Source organism: Papio anubis, chromosome 11 (genome assembly GCF_008728515.1).
Source record: "Papio anubis isolate 15944 chromosome 11, Panubis1.0, whole genome shotgun sequence".
Taxonomy (NCBI): domain Eukaryota; kingdom Metazoa; phylum Chordata; class Mammalia; order Primates; family Cercopithecidae; genus Papio; species Papio anubis.
Genome location: NC_044986.1, coordinates 1,055,781 through 1,072,482, shown reverse-complemented (window position 1 = coordinate 1,072,482; position 16,702 = coordinate 1,055,781). Strand labels below are relative to the sequence as shown.

General features: G+C 57.1%; 1 protein-coding gene across 4 annotated transcripts in view; it reads right to left on the bottom strand.

Moving 5' to 3' along the window:
- LOC101013733 (serine/threonine-protein kinase 32C) overlaps positions 1–15,848 on the bottom strand; it is a 97,970-nt gene extending 82,122 nt beyond the window's left edge. For 2 of the 4 annotated variants that reach the window (XM_031651974.1, XM_031651970.1), the window contains exon 1: positions 14,807–15,101. Coding sequence is in view for 2 of the 4 variants with exons in the window: in XM_031651969.1 (XP_031507829.1) it covers positions 15,450–15,711 (262 nt within the window). In the remaining 2 variants the exon portion in view is untranslated. Of the gene's footprint in view, positions 1–14,806; positions 15,102–15,449 lie in introns of those variants that run through there. The other 2 variants (XM_031651969.1, XM_031651968.1) reach the window with 2 other exon arrangements.
- Positions 15,849–16,702: the final 854 nt, after the last annotated feature.

Sequence of the window (16,702 nt, the reverse complement as noted above, 5' to 3'; positions counted from 1 at the left end):
CGTAAACAATTCATGCATGCACATTCACACACTCACACGCTCATGCACACATAAACACGTGCATGCATGCACACACACACGCTCATACACACATAAACACATGCATGCATGCACACACATTCACACACATGCTCATGCACACAAACACATTCGTATATTCGTGCATGCACACATGCTTCCATATTCATGCACTCCCGCACTTGTGCTCATACCCATACAGACTAATCCACAGATCCCTGGTGACAGCCCAGGTGCTCTAAGGGGCACCCAATGCAAGACCCCCACCCAAAGCGGGCCCTGGAATTATCGGAAAAAAAGACACCCGACCTGGGAAGCCGCTCTCAGAGGCCTGGCTGACACCATCCCCTGGAGCTCTTCTATAGGAAAGGTGTGAGGAAGGGCATCAGATTGCCAACCTCCCACCCTCTGGAGATGGTACCTGAGCCCCGCGGCCCACTGCCAGTCCCTCCCTGGTCCCTCTCCCCGAGCCTCGCGGCCACTGCTGGTCCCTCCCTGGTCCCTCTCCCCCCCCCTTCCCCATGCAGACATCCCCCTCCTGACTTGGTGCTGCAAGTGCTGCAAGTCACTCAGGACACAAGACTGAACCAAGGAGACGAAACCTGCCCCATGCAACGTGCAGGGAAAGAGGCTGACCCGGAGGTGAGCAGTGAACAGCAAACATCAGCAAGTGGGGGGGCACAGCACGTGAGGGGAGGTCAGTGCAGCACATGCATGTGTGTGGGGAGGGAAGTGCTGGGGAAGAGCCAAGAGAGGCCCGGGGCCAGGCGGGCTGGGGCAGGACTCAGAGTGGGCCTGGCTGAGAGGAGGATGGGGCAGCCATCGCTGCTCTCACGGTCCCTCCACCCAGGCCCGGCACCTGGTGGGCTCCCCTCCTGGCTCTGAGATGTCCCAGGGCCAAGCGACTGTCCTGGCCAGCAAGCTGTGAGCCGATCTCGGGTCAGGGCAGGCAATTCGTCGCCAGCAAAAGACGTCTCAGAACACTCCTTCTCCCACTCCAGCTCCTGGTGGCTGCACCTTCACACGGGCCAGGGTGACAGTGAGCCAAGCCCTCCCTTGGATTCATGGGGACACAGAGCAGGCGACAGAATGAAGGCCCTCTCATCCTCAGCTACTGGCTTGGGGTGGCTGTTACCGCAGAGCGTCTGCCACCCAGACTGGGCCAGGGGAGCGAGGCAGCCGGCCAGGCACACGGAGGGTGCCATGGGCAGAGCTCCTTTAAGAAGCAGCAGAGGGAATGCAGGGCAGGCAGGGCCAGAGGGGGGTTGGGGAGATCACACAGCCAGGCATGTGGTGAGCCTGGACCTGAAGAGCAGAACCAGGAGCCCAGCAGGCGGCAGGTCCAGCAGACTGGGCCACACCAACCACTGCCTCGGGAACGGGGGGCAGCCCCGAGGAAGTCCTGCCAGCGCCGGGGCGGAGCTGCACTGGGAATGCAGAAGGAGCCAAGGCAGAGGGAGCCCTTCGGCGGGGAGAGCCAAGAGAACACCCAACGGTTGCGGGCACGAGGGAAGGGGCCCCCAAGGGAGATCAGAGGTGGGCACATGCAGGGCCTTCAGGCGGGGCCGGCGTGGGGCATCAGCACTCGCATTTGAACCTGCTGAACTGAGACGCTCCAGTGGCAATGTCCAGTCAGAGGTGGGCGGAAAAGCCTGGAACGTGGGAAACAGGTCCCAGCTGGAGATGGGAATTGGGAGTTGCTGCCATATAGGTAGTATTTGAACCATGAGATCACCAGCCTGTGGGTGGCGCGGGAAGGGAAAGAGCCCCGAGGCCCCAGCATGGCAGAGTCGGAGTCAGAGACGAGGGGTACCCGCCGAGGAGGACATGGAGGGGACACGGGGAAGGAGGTTGGGGGTCACGAGTGTCAGACCCTGCCATAGGTCGAGGCCAAGGAAGGCTGGGAACAGAGCACAGCCACAGGGAGGGGCCGCCCCAAGGTTGCTTTGGAGCAGGCGGGGCAGATCCCAGGCTCCAGTGGGTTTTGGAGAACTGGAGGGGAGGCCTGCAGACGGCAGGGAGGGAGTGAGTTTGAGTTTTGCTAAGAAATAGGGCTGTGGGCTGATGCTTTTGCAGCACAGGAAATAAAGCACGTTGCTTATTCCCTCAACAGCCACACACCAAGCGCCGTGTGATGCCTGGTGCCCTTCTCCACTCTGGGAACATGCGCGGCTCGCCCTTAGCCCCTGGGGAGCTCCAGCTAGGTGTAGACACAGCTATCAGCCATTGACCTCGCACCATCTACAGCCGACAGCTCAGCCTCTTATCAGGGCACAGTTCGGTGCACCAGCCCCTACCCAGGGCCAGCACCGTGGACAGCTCTTCCCCAGAGCTCCAGGTTCCGGATTCCAGAGCCCTGCAGTGCCTTCCTTCCCCTTCCCCGGAGGTCCTGACCACGGAGTCAGGCCACAGGCCCCGCAGCTGCCACGTGTGGTGGCTTTGTTTTGTCTTGATCTGTCCTGCCCCTGTATGATGCGGGTGTTCTGTGAAATCATGTGGGGTCCACAGGGGAACACTGAGGTCCGGCCAGCAGAGCCAGGACAGCTCCAGATGTCAGCAGCCTCTGCCCCTCTCAGTGTGGACTGTGCCACTTCAGTAAACCCAGAGAAACAGCTTCCAAAGGAGGCCTGTCAATTCACACGTCCACCGGAAGTGCATGGAGCAGGTGCATGGAAAACATGTTAAGCTGAGCGAACAAAGTGACAGGAAAAGCTAAGAGTCTTCAGCCAGCAGTGACACCATGGGCTTTGTACCTTAAAAAGGTCACTGTCCCCCCCAGAGCAAGGAGCACACTGGGACCCAGAGCTCAGTGTCTAACACCATCCTCCTAACAAAGAAACCAGGGCTCCTTGGAGAAAAGGCCAGTTGTAGGGCTGGGTAAGGAAACACACGGGGTAAGCCTGCAGCATCCTGCAATGCCCAGATGTAAGCAAGAAAGTGATCAGAAACTCACAACAACAACAGCAAAAGCACCGATGAAGGGGTGTCGAAGGAGCCAGGGCCACAGACAGCTCCCAGTGGCCAGACTGGGACGAGGTGACCAAGAAACCAAAGAAATGATGGATTACAACCAACGTGTAAAACCAGCACCCACGAGTCCACAGTGATATCAACGATGGGGTAACAAAATTAATGCAAGGAAGAGACAAATCTATGCAGAAGAATTCCAGGCCAGGCGCCATGGCTCATGCCTCTAATCCTGGCACTTTGGGGGGCCAAGGCGGGCGGATCACGAGGTCAGGAGTTTGAGACCAGCCTGGCCAACATGGCGAAACGCCATCTTGACTAAAAATACAAAAATTAGCCGGGTGTGGTGGCGCCTGCCTGTAATCCCAGCTACTCGGGAGGCTGAGGAAAAAGAATCACTTGAACCCAGAGGCGGAGGCTGCAGTGAGCCGAGGTTGTGCCACTGCACTCCAGCCCGGGCAACGGAGCGAGATTCCGTCTAAAAAAGAAGAATTCTGAATAATGTATACAGATAAGCCCCCTTGACGAGGGGACCATAACTGCCCCCTGCACCCAGTGTGGGCTGCATATGGTGCCGTCCTTCCAGGGAGGACAGTGTGGAAAAGGGAGAGATGGGACGTCATGGTGGAGACACGTCACCAGTGACAGGGCATCAGCAAGGAGGTGTGTGGACAGCATGTCGTCTCATTATGAAGTCATGAGAATGGCGTTTCTCTCTGTGGTCTTCCTCCCAAAAACCCATAACCCTGAGAGAAACATCAGATGAATCCCAGTTAAAGGACATTTTATGACACATCTGACCAGTGCCCCTCAAACCATCAAAGTCATAAAAAGCAAGTTTGAGAAACTGTCACAGCACAGAGGAGACTAAGGTGCCTGGAGACTCACGTAACACGGAATCTGGATGGGATCCTGGGACAGAAAAAGGACACTAGGGAAGAACTGAGGAAATCTGAATCCAGTGTGGACTTCAGTTCATAACAAGGTGTTGATATTGGTCCTCTAGTATGACAAATGCACCCAGTTAATGCAAGACGGTAACGTGAGGGGAAACTGGGTTTGGGGAACATGGGAACTCTCTGTATCAGCTTCACAACTTTTCTATAAATCTAAACTATCCTGGAATAAGTTTTTTTAGGAAAAGCACTTTTAAAAGGTGACAAATATTTTTGCATGTTTTCCAGTATGAATTGGGAGGTCATATGAAAAACTACAAATGGTTGTTTTATCAGTGCTGAGATTATATAAGATGCTGGATTTCTTAATTTTTTTTCTTGCCACTTTCATTATATAATAAAAAGCTATAAAAGAAGAAAGATCATTCTGGCACAGCATCTGGTGGTTACACAGGGCAACCACATAATTTATCATCCAAACCAGGCCACTTGGAGAGAAAAAGGGGCCGCTGTCAGTAACGACACTGGTCAGCCGGCAGGAAGCAGATGTCCCAGGCGACCCCAGGGCACAGTGGCCACAGAGGCAGGACTCACAGGCCTGTGCCCTCCAGGATGCCAAAAGCCTCTGCAGCTCTGGAAAGGAGTGTCAGGGCCAGTGGGGAGGCCACGGCAGGGGGTGCAGGGAAGGAGAGGCAGCCCAGAGACAGGGAGGCAGACGTCGCCGCAGACAGAGGCCAAGGCCTGGGCACAGCTCTGCCCAGTGTCCTCTCCCGCCACTCACCACCCCCTTCACCTTTTGTTTCCTTGTGGTGCCCGAGCAGGTGCAGCTTCTGGGCAGGTGACGGTCACAGCTTACTTCCTGTGCCTATGGCTGCTGTGGCTCTGGGGAAGGGGCACCAGGACCCAATGTCAGAGGACTCCCCTCCTGCTGGGCCCCCACCCCGCACCCTCTGCAGGACCCGCCCCGGCCCCTCCTCCGTGACCGTCCCCAGCGTGTCCGGGGCAGCCAGTCCTCACTGCCACCCTACCCGTGCCTCCGCCCCTGCCGCCAGCAGACCCTGAAGATCCACCGAAAGGCCTGCAGTGGCTCTTCATGGTTAGCCCACCCCGGGTTTTCCAACTGCCACCTACAGTTCCCAGCCCCACCAGGGGCCATGCCAGCCCCAGTACTAGCTGGGCCACACGCTCTGGGGCTGGGATCCCAGGGTCCAACCCTTTCTTCAGAACAGATTTTTTTCCTCCCCTTTTCCTTTGTATCTTTCTTCCTATTTCATCTTTTTCCCTCTTTCAGTCATGTGCTAACTTTACAGATTATCTTTTCTGCCTTTGGAGATAAAACGTCACTTCAGAAACACAAGATGACTAATGTTTACAAGAAAAAGGAAAAAGAATTGGGGGCAGAATAAACAAAGACCCTGGCAATCACAGGTGTGTCCTTCAGGGGCAGTGCAGGGCCCTGGGCCAGAGCTCCAAGACTCCCCAGCAAAGCCCCCACAGTCAGGAGCCCACCCTGCGGCCAGGAGCAGGTGCACACCGGCCTGGCCCCTGGGGCTTTATTTTCCAAACTCAGGAGGATGTTAACTCCACTCCAACTTCCTGTTTGTTTGTTCTCAAGTACAAACAGCCTCCCCTCCAAGATCTTTCAGTTTCAAAGCTCAGAAGACGCTTTGTGTCTCCTGGGGTCTCGGGGCTCTGCAGCAGCAACCCGGGTACACTGGAGAGTGCTTGGCCACTTGGCTAAACTGGGGTTAGAGGCGGCTGAGACAGAACTCCTGTGATGCCGGCAGGTGGCAGGCAGCGGCCCCACTCCCCGAAGGTCACACTTCCAACTCATCCCTGCTCTCCCGGCCCCATGTCCAGCTCTTTCCAACAGCCCTGCTGAAACGCAGCAGCCCTAGCCCACCCCTAGACGTAGAGACTTTGTCCTGTGTGGTCCCTCCCCTGAATCTGAGCTGGGCCTGTGACTGGCTCCAACCAGCAGAAGGGGTTCAAAGTAACACGGTGCCAGCCCGGGCCTAAGCGTCAAGCAGGCATCTTCTACTCTGCGTCTGTGGGCGCCCTGGGGCCTGTCAGGAATTCCTGCTGCCCCAGTGAGGGGCCCAGCGGGGAGAAGAAGCCGAGACTCAGGACAGCTGCGGTGGTGTGAGATGTGTCCACGGGTCCTATGGCAGCCCCTTCTGAAGTGGGGTCCAGCTCCCCTCCCCTGAGGATGAGCCGGACTTGGTGACTCGCTCCTAACAGAATGCAGTGCAAGGAGCCTGGGGCTCAGATCCTCGCTCCGGCTTCACCCTCCTGCTCAGCTTGCTGGGGAGGGAGGGAGTGGAGCGCCGTGTGCGGGGTCACTGGGGAGCCGAGCGCCATGTGCGGGGTCAGTGGGGAGCTGAGCGCCGTGTGCGGGGTCACTGGGGAGCCGAGTGCCGTGTGTGGGGTCATGGGGGGAGAAGCTGAGTGCCGTGTGTGGGGTCACCCAGGCAGTGTGTGGGGAGGCTCCCTCAGCAAGGAACAGAGGCCTCCATCCAAGAGCCACATGGAGAAGCTGGCCTGGAAGTAGTCGCTCCAGTCCCAGTCAAACCCTCAAGTGGCAGCAGCCCCAGCTGCCATCTTCACTACAGCCTCATAAGAGACACCAAGAGGACTCACCAGCTAAGCCACTCCTGAGTCACTGATTCAGAAACTACAAGACAGAGCTCACTGTGGGTCACTAGGCTTTGAGGAAGTTTGTCAAGCAGCATGGATAGCTAACTGAGACCCCAGCACAAGACCCAGCAGCACGGACAGCTGATCCACCAGCCAACAGCGAACCGAGACCCCAGGACAAGACCCCTGGGGAGGTTTCCACCAGCCCGAAGCTCTCTGAGTCGTTCTGGCCGAGGCACCACATACCTGGATAAGGGAGCCACCGTGGACGTTCTGGTCCCACAGACATCATGCAGAGCAGAGTGACCCATCCCCGCTAGGCCCCGTCTGAATTTCCAGCCCACAGCATCGTGAGAAACACAAGGAGGCTGACAAGTCACTAGTGTGGGGTAGTTTATTAGCAGCAATAGAAAACTGGAACAATGCGTCCCCTGGGCACAAACAGGACCCCGTTTAAGAAACGCGGAGCCAGGACCCTGAGCCCTGTTATTGGGCACAAGAGCTGCCAGGAACAGCTTTCCCATGGTGAACAGAGGCTCTGAGGTCAGATATCACAAAGTAACTGAGGACAGGACCCAGGGTGCTGGCACAGGGAGAGGCAGAGGTGCATGGAGAAGGCGGCACCAAAACCCCTGCAGACTCCTGCTCACATCCCAGCATCGTGGGCAAAACAAGACAAATGTCATCCTTGCCAAGGCCCCAGAATGCGCGCAACGCCTGTGCTAGACTCCTGCAGACATTCCAAACACAGAGGCGTCTCTCTCCTGCTCTGTCACACTTTCTGCCTTCTGCGTTCGGAGGACGGAGAGTCATGATGTGAATTCAAAAGCGGAGAAACCTTTGCAAAGTCAACTTTCTAAAACACTGTGAGAAACGGAATGTGCTCAGTTCCTATTTTTAATAAATTGGGGGCGACACTGACTCCCACCTACACCATCTCCTTGGCTTCAGAACTTAAATAACATCAAGCTGGGTTTCCACAGGATCGGCAGGGCCGGAGCCCAGTAGGAAGCACAGCAGAGACCCTGGGGCTCCCTCCTCACAGGTGGAGAGGTGGGGTGAGATGGGGCTGGATAGAATCTTGGGGGGACAAAGCTAGGCCAGGGCAAGCACCTCCATCTGCACTCTTGCCCAGCCATGCTGATCTCTGCAGCAGCCTTGATTTTTAAAACAATAGATTTCAAATCAATGAGGAAACTGTTTTCTGATGAAGCAGGTGTGCCATAAAAATAATAATAATTGTATTGCTTATAGCTTCCCCCAAACTGTCTCAAGTTCTGATCTTTATCATCAATCAGCAGGTTGGTCTGCCTGTATACTGTATACTGCCTGTATACAGGGGAGGGGCCTGGCATTTGCCCATGCCCAGGGCAGGCAGGAGACATTTAAGGAAGCGCTCCAGGCACAGAGATGCCACCCCGGGTGGCCACTCACCCCCACTGACAGCCAAAGCCGAACAAGGCGGCATCCTGCTCACGGAGGGTGGCTGAGAAGACCAAGGTCTAGCCACGTGCCCAAGTATTAGTCAGCAGCAGCAGGAGAAATGGTGGTTCACAGAGCTTTATTTTTATCTCCAGTTATACCCAGACAGCAGAGGGAGGGAGGTTCAGAGAAACACACAGCTCAACGGAGCTTTTTAGGTGAGGAGGAAAATCTGGCTGGGAAGGGAAATGACACCAAGTAGAAGGCCTGGTCCTCCACCAACGTGAGCCCAGACTCAGCTCGAGGCTTCCCAACACCAAGTAGAGCCTGGTCCTCCACTAGCGTGAACCCAGATTCAGCTCCGAGCTTCCCAGCGCACCAAGTAGAGGCCTGTGAGCCTGGTCCTCCACTAGCGTGAGCCCAGACTCAGCTCGAGCTTCCCAGCACCAAGTAGAAGGCCTGGTCCTCCACCAGCGTGAGCCCAGCAGACTCAGCTCCGAGCCTCCCAATACTCCAAGTAAGGCCTGGTCACTCCACTAACGTGGGCAGATTCGGCTCTCCCTCTCAACATGAGCCCAGACTCAGCTCTCAGCTTCCTAACAGCAAGTAGAAGGCCTGGTCCTCCACTAACGTAAACCCAGATTCAGCTCTCAGCTTCCCAACACCAAGTAGAAGGCCTGGTCCTCCACCAACATGAGGCCAGACTCAGCTCCGAGCTTCCTAACAGCAAGAAGAAGGCCTGGTCCTCCACTAATATGAGCCCAGATTCAGCTCTGAGCTTCCCAACACCAAGTAGAAGGCCTGGTCCTCCACTAACGTGAACCCAGATTCAGCTCCGAGCTTCCCAACACCAAGTAGAAGGCCTGGTCCTCCACTAACGTGAACCCAGATTCAGCTCCGAGCTTCCCAACACCAAGTAGAAGGCCTGGTCCTCCACCAACGTGAGCCCAGACTCAGCTCCGAGCCTCCCAATGCCAAGTAGAAGGCCTGGTCCTCCACCAACGTGAGCCCAGACTCAGCTCCGAGCTTCCTAATACCAAGTAGAAGGCCTGGTCCTCCACTAATGTGAGCCCAGATTCAGCTCCGAGTCTCCTAATGCAAAGTAAAAGGCCTGGTACTTCACTAACGTGAGCCCAGATTCAGCTCTGAGCTTCCTAACACCAAGTAGAAGGCCTGGTCCTCCACTAACGTGAGCCCAGTTTCAGCTCTGAGCCTCCCAACCAGGAAAAGACAGGGTCAGGGCCACAGGGCACAGGCCCTTACTTGATGTAAGAGCCGAGGGGCTCAAGAGTAAGGCTGGGAAGCTGCTCTGAGTGGTCCGGAAGGGCCTGGCCCGGAACCCAGGTTCCTCCCTAGGAGGGTCCTGCCTAACATAGCAGGGAGCGCCTGTTAGATGTGGGGGCCCCGGGGAAGACAAGGCCCCACAGTCGGCTCGGGGACACAGGATGCTCTGCCCAAAAGCATGGGGCCACACCCCCCAGGAGCCCACCAGTGGACACACCGGACTACCCTGCCTCAGATCCGGGTCAGAAGAGAGATGCTGCATCCCAGTGTAAAGGAAACGGTGCGGGCTGCTGGGCTGGGTGAAACTGCAGGATGTGAACCATCAGCTGCACATCAGCCACGTGAGGAGAAGGCTGGGCCTTCGAGAGGACCAACAGGAACAGAAGGAGGAAAAGCAAATTAAAAGAGAGTCCACACCACGAGGCGCCCTCTGATAACCGGCAATCCCGTGGTAAAGAGGGTTAGAGATCCCCGCTCCGGGCCAATCGGGAGCCTGGGCCAAGGGACCAGCGCCCTATGGGTTTCCTGCCCTCACTCACCATGAGGTACCGGCTGTATACTCACTAAGCTCTCGCACTCAAAGTATGTCCGCAGGCCAGCAGCACCAGTACCACCTGGGGGTGGCTGGAAATGTGGGCTCTTGGCCCCTCCCCAGGCCAGCTGGATCTGCGGCATTTTCACAAGCCCTGGGTGACTGGGGGTCCAGGACAGGCAGGAAAGCTGCTCTGAGTGGTCCCGGCTCCGTGTGGAAGAAACACTTGTCTGTGACTTCGCCTCCCTCAGATCACCTTGGAGTCCCTCTGGGCTTCAATCCCTCAACAAAATCACCTCCAATGCATCCTTGCATTACTTCTCAACTGGAAAGCTGGGTGGTTCAAGTTTTAAAAGAAAAGCCGGCTTATTTTTAGCCTTGTAAAATGCACAACCAGATGGATAGACACGCAGAGCTGACATTTGTTACATAAAAAGCATGACAGTAGGTCCCAAGTCCATTCTGGAGCAGCCTCACAGCTGGGAAGGAGAAGAGGCATCAAGCTGCACAGCTGCCCCAAGGGCCCCCAGGAGACCCGGTGCTGGGCCCAGAACGGGGGAAGCCAGGAGCAAACACGTGAGGGGGTGCCCGGCAGGAGGCCAGGACCATACGCCTCCTCCTCAGTCCACACCCCAGACCAGGGGCCTCTGCAGCCACCAGGCTTCTGACCACCAAGCCCCTGCACTGTGGGGGACGGGTGTCTGGGCCACACTGAGAGCCACACCCCCACCCCCCGACCCCTGCCTCACAGGGTCAGGAGGAAAGGAAAAGGGCACCCTCCAAAATGCGAGTCCACACCTGACTGGGAAGTCTTTCCACACTAGGGCTAAGCTGACGCTCTGGAGGGATGACCCGTCCACACCGACTGTGCGGGAGGAGCAGTCCCCAGCCCTCAGCAGCCCACCCCTGGGCTCAGGACCTTCTCTCTTCTCTGCTCCATGAGCTCCGGCAACACCATAAGGAAAGACTGAGGCAAAGTCATCACAGGGCCACTGGAGTCGCTCCCAGGCAACGTGACCGACCACCCAGAAAGCCAAAAAAATGAACTTCAAAGCTAAAAGAACTAACGAGAATTTAGCGAAGTGAAGTCATGTGCAAGAGCTGGCCAAGTCTTGGCCACACACAAGGTGAATGTTGTAAAAGTGGAGCGTTCCTTCACATCGGCAGCACCCAGTGTGGAAACGGCCACACTCAGTCCAACACCAACAAGCAACCAGTCCCACAGACCAGGAGCAGCAAGGGCGCAGCCTGCCCCGGGGGGCCTCAGACCTCTACACAGGGAAACATCCTAACCACATTCACCCTGGAAAAGCGGAGAACTAACACAAGGAGAGAGCTTTCTCACTCTCAGTCAAGTGACACTCCCTATAGGCTGCAATTTCCAACACAAGAAGTGAAACCACAGAAGCACTAGAAGAAAGTGCAGATGCAGGTTTATGAATTAAATTATTATTAACTATGCTGGGAAGGACGTCTGTCACATAACAGCAAGGCCGGACGCAGCCACAAAGGCAGACGTGAGTCTGACCACACACACATTAAACACATCCGTAGAGAAAAAAGCCAAGTAGCAACATTAAAAGATAAACGAGGAACACGGGAGGGAAGCTGCTGAAGGCTCAGCCTGTCTATCAGGAAGGGCGAGAGGAACCTGCAGCTGCCATCCCACAGGACACAGGACACACGCTGCTAACAAGCACGGGCAGGCAATTCAAACAGTGTGGAAACACGTGAAATGTGTTAGGAGCTGAATGCTCTAAACATTTAAGGTAAAAAGATGATTAACCTCATTGGTAATCAAATAAACTCAAAGCATGAGTACCATCTTTTAATCTTTTAGACTGGCAAAAAATAGAAATATTGCTGATACCTAAAGCTGAAGAGGATTCAGGGGAAAAGGTGATCAAACCCTCCGCTTCTGGAGCAAGCGAAAATGGGTTTTCCCTTCCCGACGGCTCCACTGGGAGCAGGTCTCCTGGTTCTCTCCCCTCCAGGTGCCTCCTGCCGCCCGCTGCACTCGCGCCTGCCTCCCTGTCTTGTCAGTCTCCCTGCTTCCCCTCTGCCTGGTCACCCCATGACAGCAGGACTCACAAACAATGGTCACGGAGGGACCAAGTGAGCAGCCACACGTGTTAAGGTATTTCACATGGACCCCTTTGCCTGAGCAATGTCATTCCTAAAAATGTATCCTAGGGAAACAATGCTAAGTGCACAAAGACAAATCTGCAATGATGTTCATCAATACGTCGTTTATGATATTTATAAAACAGAAACACCTCACTGTCCTGTGACCTAAAACTAAGTAAGCAGAGAATGTCACAGCTGCTCAGAGGAGCACTGCAGAGTCAGTATTCTCAGCCCCGACTGCTGGTAAAACTCAAGAGGCACCTGAAGACAAGCCTGAGCCCCTGAGCCCCACCCCCAACCCACCAAGCTCCGCCCCCCCCCCCACCCCCCCGCCGCCCCGCAGTTCTCGGGTGTGGGGCTTGAGCATCTGCATTTTTTAAGAGTGCCCAGTGAATGACTCTAGTATACAGCCTGGGGCTGAGAACTGTTGTAAATTCAGGCAACAAATGATGCCTCAGGTCTAAGAGGCTGGCGACATATTGCTGAATCAACAAGCACATTACAGCAAACTGGCGTGCAGAGCAGGATCCCACTTCTGCTAACAAAGAAAGAATGTTTCTCCACGGCTGTACCTGGGACTGTAGTCCCAGAAAAAGGCTGGGAGGTGACACCGTGATCTCAATGCCAAAGTTACAGATATCATGGCATAAAGTATAGAATGGTTCTAAATGCATACATTTTAATGCTTTTATAATTAGGAAAAAAACAAAGGTGTTTCTAATTTTAAGAGATGACTTGAGGAGTCTGGGAGCCCCTGGTCCTGCCTCACTACATGCCCAGGCTGGCATTCTGGTCCCGCCTCACTTCCTGCCTGGCCCGGCACCCAGGGCAGGCTGTCCACAGCCTGTGAGGTCCTGTCCACTCCAGCCTTCCACAGATGAAGGCAAACCCCCTCAGTGAGGAGCTGCTTCCTGCTGGTGGGCTAATGCCACGTCAGGCTAGAAACAGAACGCTGTGACCCCCTGAGACAGGCGAGTGCCCCCCAGGTCGCACAGCTGCTCAGTGGGAAGGTGCCGGAGCCTCCTCTCAGGTTCACTTGGTATCACCAGGACACCAAGACAGACAGGAATGAAGGGGCTCGTTCAACACCACGCAGCTCTGGTGCAAAGCAGCAGCAGAAATACTCCCTAACCAAGTTCAACCCCCCAAATAAAATTTTCACCAAAGTCAGAGAAGGGATAGAATGGGAGGACGTGAAGGGCTGAGGGGAAGGAAAACTGGACCCCCCCCCCCAATTCTGGCATGACAAAGACATGCAGAGAATTCTGTACATGCACCAAATATCTGCAAAATTAGGAAAATGGTTCTGGAGTCCACAAAGATTAAAAGGAACAGAGGACATTTACAATCCTATACGTCACAACTATGCCTATCAGTTGAAATTTACCTGGCACTTTGTTAAACAGCACTCTTACTTTCTTTTTTCCTTTTCTCTGCATACTAAATTTGATATATTAATTAGGTGTTTTAATATAAAAAATTCATCAGAAGGTCTCGCATTGCCATAGCAACCGTGCAGATTCAGTAAACTCCAGACATCAACACAGCACCAGGGCCTTCTTAAGCCAGTGCTGCTGCGAGCCAAGAAAGTACCAGGGAAATGACTGCACCAACCTGAAAGGGGTGGGACTTAGGGGCCACAGTCCCTTCCTAAAAGACTCTTTCTCCTTCCAAACTGAGTCCCCAGCGTTCACACTCAGAGGGGCACAACATTCTTCTGCAAACACTGTGCTATGACTCCCAAGATGTCTGTGCCCTGCCAGTGACAGAAAGGAGGGAAGCGGTCACCGCCCAGAGAATGTCTTCTGCTATTTGGGCCAGGGCCCAGTCTTGCCCTCCTCATTTCACCACACAAAGCCCAGCTAAGTCCCGGTGAGTGCTCAGTTTGGGGATGTGGCTGCATGCCACGCCATAAGGAGTCAGCGGCGTCCGTGGGACACCATCAGCCGAGATCTCTGCCGTCCTACTACAGGCAAATACGGTGATGCCAAGGGTGTGAAATAATTCCCAAGTCAGACCATGAGCCCCACAGACAGACTCTGTGCTTGCTCTTTTTGCCTTTCTAGTGATCCTTGAATTCTGTGACATAACACATGGTGAACACGCAGGAAAGTCTACCTTACAAAGCTGAAGGCAGCCCAGTGCCACACCGCTGTCTCCATTCCCACCCCTGGAGAGCACGGTGCTGAGACCCAGAAGAGCAGCCAGCTCTTGGCTGACACCAGCCAGTGCTGAACCAGATGCGTTTCTCAGATGTTCTCTCATCCTGCAGCCAGAAACTAGATGCAAATCTGCCTCCTCATCAGCTCCTAGTTCACTCTGGGCTTTCTTTACTTTGAATAGTTATGTTAAAAACAAAAACATTTATCAAACATTCACCACCGCGAGTTCTGCCGTCCCAAAGTTCAGGACACAGTGACGGGCCACCCTGGAGCGTGCGGGGCCTGGTGTGGCTGGGCCTTCAGCCCTCCTTCTGGGCAGCACAACAGAAATCCCTAGTGCTGTCTCCGGGAGGAATGCCGGTGCACGGCCCCACACTCACCAACGCTGGCCTGAGGTCGTATTATTGTAATTTCCCATAATGCTTCAATTATTTATCGCAAATGAATAGCCTGGGCTCCTGAGCGCTGTGCTCTAAAATTATAAAGGATCCATCATACCTCTGCAGGCTGTCTACAAATGAAAAATGCACATTTCAAGTATTTCAAGAAAATGTCAAAAAACATGAAATGTGTCATCAATGTACCATTTTAAATGATCTGCATGGTATCTGTAAAACAGCTATAAGTTCGCATGTGACTGTATTACAGTGCCCACAGGCACAGGCTGCACCGCACCTCCCTGCAGGTGCTAAGTCGGGGGTCCCCGGGGTCCCTTGGCACCCCGGGAGGTGTCCCTGTAGGCCTGTCCCATGTCATCTCACCTGCCTTCTCTGCTTTCTACGGCGCCCACCGCTGCATCGTCCCTCAGGAGACACCAGTCCCCGGGGCTGGCAGCTCTATCTGCAGGACTGAACAGTGCACTCGTTCCTGGGAGGGCAGGTCTCTTCACAACGGCTTGGCCCTGCCTCCAGCGCACATGTGTGAGCAGAGAATGGACACGGCGCGGTCACCAAGGAGACTGAGCCTCTGAGCGGCCAGGCCCCGCCACCTGTGGGGCAGGAGCCTCACGCGGACTCCGCAGCACAGGTGAGCGCCTCCCTAACTGCAAAGTACAAACGAGCCGCACGTGGGCCCCAGCGGATCACGGAAAGCGGAAAGCCTGGCTGCCACGGGCGGTGGGCGGAGGCGCTCGCAAGCCGGGAGCCGCCACAGCTGGGGAGACCCTCGCCCCGAGGGCCCGGGCCCAGCCTGCTCCTCCCGCGGCGCCGCCACTGGAAACGGAGGACTTGGGCGGGCGCCCCGGACCCGCGTGGGGTCCCAGCCGCCCGGCGCGAGCTTCTCCGGAAGCCGGAGCGCCCCGGGACGCCGTTCCACTAGGGGAACCCCCGCGGGAAAAAGCCGCCCCGCCCCGCCCGCCCCCGCGAGAGCGCGCGGCCCCCACGCCGTCCCCGCGCCCGCACTCACCGTCCTCCTTGTCGTCAAACACCGGCCTCCGCGCGGTGGCCGCCGACATGGACGAGCCCATCCTCTTCTTCCACTTGCTCCAAGGAAACAGGGGGCGCGGCTGCGCGCGGACATCGCCCGAGTCCCGGGCCCGGGGCTGGCCGGCAGCGGGCGGCTGCAGGGCCGAGGGTGCTTCGGAGCCGGCGGGGCGCGCACGGCCGGGGGGCGGCGAGCCCGGGGGCGCCGCGGCGCTGCTGCCCCTGCGCTCCGCGCCACTCCTCATCGCCGGGCCTCGGTGCGCGCTGCAGCCGGAGCCGGGGGCATAGCTGGCCCTCAGGGCCGGGAGTGGCGGCAGCAGGAGCGCTCAAGGCCGGCAGCGTCCGCCGCGAGCTCTCCTGGGCGGCAGAACCTGCCCAGTAGACTGCGAGCGCTGGGGGCGGGGCTGGGGCGGGGCTTCTGGAAAGGGCGGGGGAGGGGCGGAGCTGAGCGCCGGGGCGTGGCAGGGGCGGAGCCGAGCCGGGGGTGGGGCAGGGGCGGGGCTCGCGCCTGGAGTGCCGCTCGGGACTGGGTGGCTGCCACCAGTCTAGGAATGGGGGTTGTGGTTCGCCGGGACACGGGGACCGCGGCTCAGACTAGACGGCGGGGACGAGAGTGAGGGAGGCAGGGAGCGTCCCCACGGGTATCCTGGGGCCCCGGAGGTCGGCGTCCCTGGCACGGGGACGGCTCTGCCCGGCACGGCGGCTGGACCTTCTCGCGGTCTCCGCGGGCCTCCCTCCCCCGGCCTCCTTCGTGAAAACAGCCGGCGCGCGGGCTTCCGCCGCCCAGTACGAGGAGACCTAAACTCCAGCCTTTCCCTTTGCGCAGGGTGAGGTCGGGCTGCAGGCCGGGGATGCGGGCGGCGGAAATGGGCCGGGCAGGGCCGGACTCACGGTCAAGAGGCTGCAGGCTGCGCCCCAGCGCTGCGCCAGAGGGTGGGGCGGGGCGGGCCTGGCTGCGAGCGCGCACACGCGGGCGCCCGAGTGGGCGCTGAGCCCTGAGCACGTGCGGCCGCGCTCTCGGGCACCCGCGTCCAGTCCTCGCGACCCCTGTCCGGCCTGAGAGCGCGTGCCTCAGTCGCCCAGGGTCCCCTTGTCCAGATGCGACAGGGGCCTCGGCACTCGGCGTATTTCGGAGGCCTGGGGCGCGGCTTGACCTCCGGGCACCTCCGACCCTGCGCGGAAAGCGCTGGGCGCCTTTGAGTGCCCTGGAGAAGGCGCGGCTCTGCATGGAGCCTC